A 6289-nucleotide genomic window follows, 5' to 3' on the forward strand; every position below is an offset into this window, starting at 1 on the left:
TCTTTTAGCCTAGACCCTTTGTCCTTCCCTCTGCTGCATGCTGCAGACTCCTAGATCAACACACAAGCTAAGAAAAATCTCCTGGCCAGCCAATGGGCAGCAGGGAGTGAGGTTTCCACCTGTTTTTACAGTTGCAATTTTTCAGAGCAGTTTTCTAGGCACTCTGGGGCTGTGGGCACATTGTTGTTTTCCCATAGACCAGAAGGCCACTGGAGTACTGCCTACCAGGCTTACACTCGGTCAGTGTTAGGCCAGGTTGGTCTTAGAATTCCCAACAGAAAAATGTCAAGCACTATGTATAGAGCTCATCATTCACCACTTGCAGCTGAACCCAAAGTGGGCAGGACAGCTGTGTGCCAGGAGGCAGGGATCTCAGCTGCAGGGGCAGATGTGCGGACATGAAGGAGTTATGGAGAGAGGGAAGAAGCTGTGGAGGGATTGTGAAGCAATGGCATCGCTCATAGAGAGAAGGGGGAGACCAAGGTCGGCAAAGGCCCAGGCATCCCTAGTGGCAGAGGACCGTGATGCTTGGGCCTAGCCCTGTTCCCTTTGCCCCCAGTGTATGGCTAATTGCATATCACAGCCTCCCCGTGACTGAAAGAAGGCCTGTATCCAAGTTCTGGAAAGTAGAAAGTAATGATTAGTGGTGAAACATAGCAGCCTGCTGTCTTTGTCAATAAAACTCTGCTTTTAACACTGTTCTTTCTCTTTGATGGCTAAGTATAGACAGACCAAGAAATACAAGGATTTTTTGTCTCGGAATATCTGGACGAAGCAGAGCTTTGCCCTCCATACCCACCCCTGGACAATAAATGAGGGAAACCATGAAAGGAGAGTGGCAGCCGCTGAGAACTTTATTGGTGGTTATGGTAATGGTGGTTTTCCTTTTCTCTCCTTCCGTGCAGCTAGCCTCTGCTGACTAATCAGTTCTGCTATCTGACTATTTAGATGACTTTATAATGGGCCAGCATTAGTAAGTTTCGTTTAGTGCACCGAACAGGAAGCAACTTAATGTTCACAAACGCCAATTTCATAATTTTCACTAATTTTTTTTCTTAATATTTATATTCTTTGACTTAGTAATTTGACTTCCAGCCAGGGAACAATCAGAAATGTGTGAAAGATATGTTTAGAATGCTCAGTACAGCACCGCTTTATTTGCCTTTAAAAAGAGACCGTCTAAGTATCCGGCAAAAGAAGCCATTAAGCAAAGTATGATAAATCCACATGGCAGAGTTTTAAACTGGCATGCAATTTAGATTTTAAATCAGTCAGGCATGGTGGTGCATGCTTGAAATCCTAGCACTTGGAATGTGGAGTCGTGAGGCTCAGAAGTTCAAGGCCAATATGGGCAACATAGCATTTTATCACACGCACCCCCCTACAAGAAGAATACTTTATTACATGGATATATGACCTCGATCTACTTACCTATGAAACAACAATCCCATGTGTATTATCAGAATAGATTGAAATGGGAAGAACCTTCTACTCATCCACAGAAATAAAAGTAACATTTAAATGAAATATAAGGAACATTATTAGATAATCTCTCCAAGTGTTTGGATTTTAGATAGTTTGTATATTTTGATACTTTTCCTGTGATTTCTCAATTTCTGCTGCACTATGTAACACTTTCCCACAGGAGGAAAAAAAAACTCTCTTATTTATTTAGGGCTTTAATGAAAACCTAATATTTTTGTATTAGTAGTACTAACCCCACAGGCAGCTAAGTTAGACCAAACCTTTTCCATTTTCTCTGTAACAGTTTTTTTTAAACATGTATTTATGATGTCTGTGTGCGTGCGCATGCGTGTGCATACGTGCAATTCAATGTGTGCATGGGCACAACCTTGTGCTTGTGGAGGTCAGGGGATCATCTGCAGGAAACCGTTCTCTCCTTCTCTGGTGCAAGATCTAACTGGGGCTCTCCGACTTGGTGCTGTCCTCTACTCTACCACCTCTCTCGCCCTCTGTGCCAAACTTAGGCTAACCTAGGGTGTGATCTCCTGTGAGGGCAGAGCTGAGGCACGGTCCTTGCAGGTCTGGGGTGCTGAGCCGCCTGCGGGTCAGCCACTGTGACGAGAAGGCATCACTGTAGACTGTAGCCATGGCTGCCCAGTACAGTTCCCCTGAGGCGCTGATTGTGGACCTAGGGTGGGGCCCTGGCACCCACACTTTATAAATTTTTGCTAGTTTATTTTAACAGTAGCTGGTTATTGTTAATTCCTCTTTTGTAAGAATCTGGCGCTAGGATATATGAGGTCCTAGACACACACACATTGTTTTGGATAGCTAGTGGCGTTGTCCTGGGCCATTACACTAACTCTGCTGTTTCAGTTGCCCTTGTGTAGGCAGAAACACTGTCTGGCTTCTTTGTGTCCAAGAAGTTCTTGACAAATATTTGAGAAAGAAGCATATCTGTGGCTGTTAAATCTTGATCAGCTGCCTCGTATTTGCACCATCCTAAGCTCTGGCTTAAATGTGACTTTGGCTCCAGAGCCACTGTGTCCATCAGGTATTGCTAGGACCAGGCCACTACTCCCAGCTCCAAGCTCAGCATTACCTCATGCAAGTCCATGACATTTTCCTTGCATGAAAGTCTCAGAGAAAAGCTATTGCTGGGGCTGCTCCTTCTGCATAGCCTGGTCTTGTAAGTAGGGAAAAGCCAGGCAACCCTGGCATAGTGTCTTTCTAGAAGAAAACACATTAGACTACAGGGAATAACTGGGATAAAAAATATGGAGGTCCTTGTAGTGGCACGAAGTGGAATAAACCCAGAAATAGTAATGATGGTGCCAGCGATACCTCATAAACTCATGGTGCCCTGCCTCTGCACGTATTTTAAATGTTTTCCTGTTCTATTTCAGGATTATTTTGTCCATTTGGCATATAGGGAAACTGAGGCTTATGAAGCTTAATAACTCCTTAAAGGTTACACTTGAGCTGTGGACTCAGGCTGTTTGACAGCACGCCTGAGCTGCTCGCTACCCTTGCCCTGCCTTACAGTTACAAACACTGCAATTTATTTGAGTATTTAGAAGAATTTACATTTGAAATGGGAGACTGGAATTATAATTAAATGTAGAGTTGTAAATCTGGCAAAAGATGTTAAGATGTGTGTGTGTGTGTGTGTGTGTGTGTGTGTGTGTGTGTGTGTGCGCATGGAGGCATAGGACACATGCATAGGATATGGACTTCGTAGACCCTAAATCGATGTTCTGGTTCCAGTGTTCATTGCTTGTGTAACTGCTTGATATAAGATGCATAACCTCTCGGTGGATGTTTCCACAATAATGTATTCATAAAATTCATTGTGAAGGTTCAGAAAAGGAGCAGCTGACATCAAGCTGAGTACATTCTATGTACCCAGCACTTTTCTGAAGGCTTCATGTATATTTACGTTACTTAATCAGCATAAACAACTCTAGGGAAGATAATACTCTAACAAGGTCACCCATCTCTAAGAGTGTGGCAAACCCCAGGGCCCCTATGTGCAGGCCTAGCCTGAGAGGAATGTGCAGCACCTGGTAGCTAGCCTTGTCTCCTTTCAAAGTACTGCTTTAAGTTGACAAGGTCCTTTTATTCAAAAGAGAGCTTTAGAAAATACTTATGCAATATGGAAAACATGGGGTTTCTTTGTTACAGTAAGGATGAAGATTCCACCTCCACCCTTACCTGCAGCAGCCCTAAGGTACTTCCACAGGCATCGGAGTTCTTAGGAACCCCGTTGAAAGATGCTCATTTAAACTGCTGCATACTCTCTGTTGAGACCTTTTCTTTCCGCTCTCTCCTAGTCCTGCTTTACCTTAACCTGGAAAATCAGCAGCTGGAAACCCAGAAAGCAGAATATATTCCCAGGCTCCCTAATCAGCACACCCTGCAAGCCACATCTGCCCAACCATCGGGGACACAGCAGGCTGGAGACTCACCAGTTTTATCCGAGTTACAGAGGATAGTTTCCTTCTCGGCTCTCACGCCAGGGCTGGGGCCGTGTTTCATCCACATAGTGATGGTGAACTGGTCTGTCAGGTTCTTGGGCACAATCCCATCAGGGATCTTGGCACCCTGCCTGCCATCAAACTTGAAGATCATCTCGCTGCTGTCCACCAGCAATCCTGCAGTCCAGTTGGTAGCTGCGCTCGGGGACGGCAGGAGGTCGATGATGCCTGAGGATGCTCCTGCAAGGGGCAGAGATGAAAGCACGGTGGTTATTCCCTAGGGTGGCTGGGAGGTGACCTTACCTCCTGAATTCTGCTTCTGGGTCCTAATGGAGTTAGAGTACTTACTAAGGTTTGTGCCTACTCCTGAACCTAGACGGCTCAGAAAGGAACCCGACAGCATTTGAGCCTCTGACTTGATTCTGGTCTGCTTAGACACACACTGGTAATCTGCAGATAAAAGTGAGACATATGTCCAGGGAGGTACAATCAACTATTGAACCAGGAAAAGGGATGCGCAGAACCTAAAGAGTTGGGAGAATCACGGGCCTTTTATTAGCCTGGTTTCCTACAGACAACCGAGGCTTTCGTTTGAGTGAATGGATTCATTCATGCACCCCTCAATTAACCTATCACTCATTTATTGAACATTAGCCCTATGCCCTGACCCTTTCTAAGTTCTGGACACATGAAGGTGAGTCAGATACTCATATCCAAGGAGAATCTATGAGACAACATTATATGATCAAGGTTATGACTGGGGAAAATTCTAGGTTCTCATCTTGAGCGAAGGTGTGTAAGTCATTTTGTCCACACTACACTTTAAAAAAAAAACAAAAACAAAAACAAACAAACAAACAAACAAACAAAACCAACCATTTGCTAAAGCCAAATGGAACAGTTTTTGAAAACAGGACTTTAAGGTCAGAAGCTCCTGACACCTGGCAGCTTGATGTGGCAGCGCTGTGACTGGGAACACATCACTTAATCTCTCTGACTGTATTTCCTTTGTCGGTGTGTGTGGAGACTGAATGAGATTGTGCATTCAAGCTTACAGCTACATGCTTCACACAAAATGAGGGCTCACTCAGTGTGAGCTATAATTTTTTCATCACCACCGTTGTGATTTTTTTGCTATCACTATTATTCCAGGCTACAACAGGAGGGCTTATCCCAAGACAGCAAGACGATGTGGGCGGATTAGCATTTTAGGACGAACACAGGGCAGCTTCGTGGAGGGTGGGCTGAGGGGAGAGGGAAGAGCTGGCTTGTCAGGAAAGGCTGGACTGTTCTTCTGAGAGGACCCTTGGACCCCCATTCGTTCTGTGGAGCAGCATCCTCTCCATCAGGTTGGGAGCTTCCTGCTAGGTTCAAGTATGAAGAATTAGGGGACTGCAAACTTTGCCAGGGCTATGCACATGGCTGGCTCCTGGTAGGGCACTCACCAGTCATTGTATGTTTTGTTTGTGATATAAATGTGAGAGCAGCTGTATCCCACTGTACATGCTGATCATCTAATCGGTGGCGGGGAGTGTGCCTTATCCGGTGTTTATTGGGTCATTGGCCTTTTGACTTCTGCAGAGCAGAAAGACACCTCACCTAGATTTGGGTTTCAAGATCAGCTGTCACAGTATGTGTCCAACTGTGAAAATGACTCAGGAAGGTGTCACATTTGAAGCCAGTACGCTTCTTTATAATGTTCTTCCTACCCAGACTTCCCCATTCCTTGGAATGGACCATCAGTCACATGTTCATTGGCTTGGAGTGAAAGACCACAACACATAGGGAAATATAATTTCTTTGAGCACAGATCCTCTGCTTAGCACAACACTAAGTTTATCCTGAAAGGCCTTTAGAAGGGTCATCCTTGAGAAGGTGGGGGATGCAATCTCTCCATTCAAGATTCTCTGTGGGAGGTGTGGGTGGAATTGATGGCATGGTGCACATAGGCATCTCACATAGTAGGTATTCAGTTCCCATTTACAGCTGCCCTTCCTCTTTTCCAGTGTCCCCCAAGATGTTCTGGGATATGACTCAATCAGGATATGACTCAATCAGTAAAGTGCCTGCCTCACAAGCATAAAGTTAGGATCTCCAGAACCCACATAAAAAGCCAGGCACAGTGGTGTGTGCCTGTAGCCCCAGAACTAGGAGGAGTGAGCAGAGACAGGCAGAATCTGGAAGCTCACCAACTAGGCACCTAGCCAAATCAATGAGCTTCAGGTTCAGTGAGAGACCCTGACTCAAAAATTAAGGAGGAGAGTGGTAGAGACACCTAATGTCTACTTCTGACTTACACACACACACACACACACACACACACACACACACACACACACACACACACA

At 45.2% G+C, this 6289-nt stretch overlaps 1 protein-coding gene across 1 annotated transcript in view; it reads right to left on the reverse strand.

Moving 5' to 3' along the window:
• Nucleotides 1-6289, reverse strand: part of Clstn2 (calsyntenin 2) — a 572340-nt gene that overhangs the window by 74661 nt on the left and 491390 nt on the right. The window contains exon 7 of the mRNA XM_055629720.1: nucleotides 3933-4181. Coding sequence (XP_055485695.1) covers nucleotides 3933-4181 — 249 coding nt within the window. The remainder of the gene's footprint in view (nucleotides 1-3932; nucleotides 4182-6289) is intronic.

This window comes from Psammomys obesus, unplaced genomic scaffold (assembly GCF_907164565.1).
Source record: "Psammomys obesus unplaced genomic scaffold, mPsaObe1.curated_primary_1811, whole genome shotgun sequence".
Classification (NCBI taxonomy): domain Eukaryota; kingdom Metazoa; phylum Chordata; class Mammalia; order Rodentia; family Muridae; genus Psammomys; species Psammomys obesus.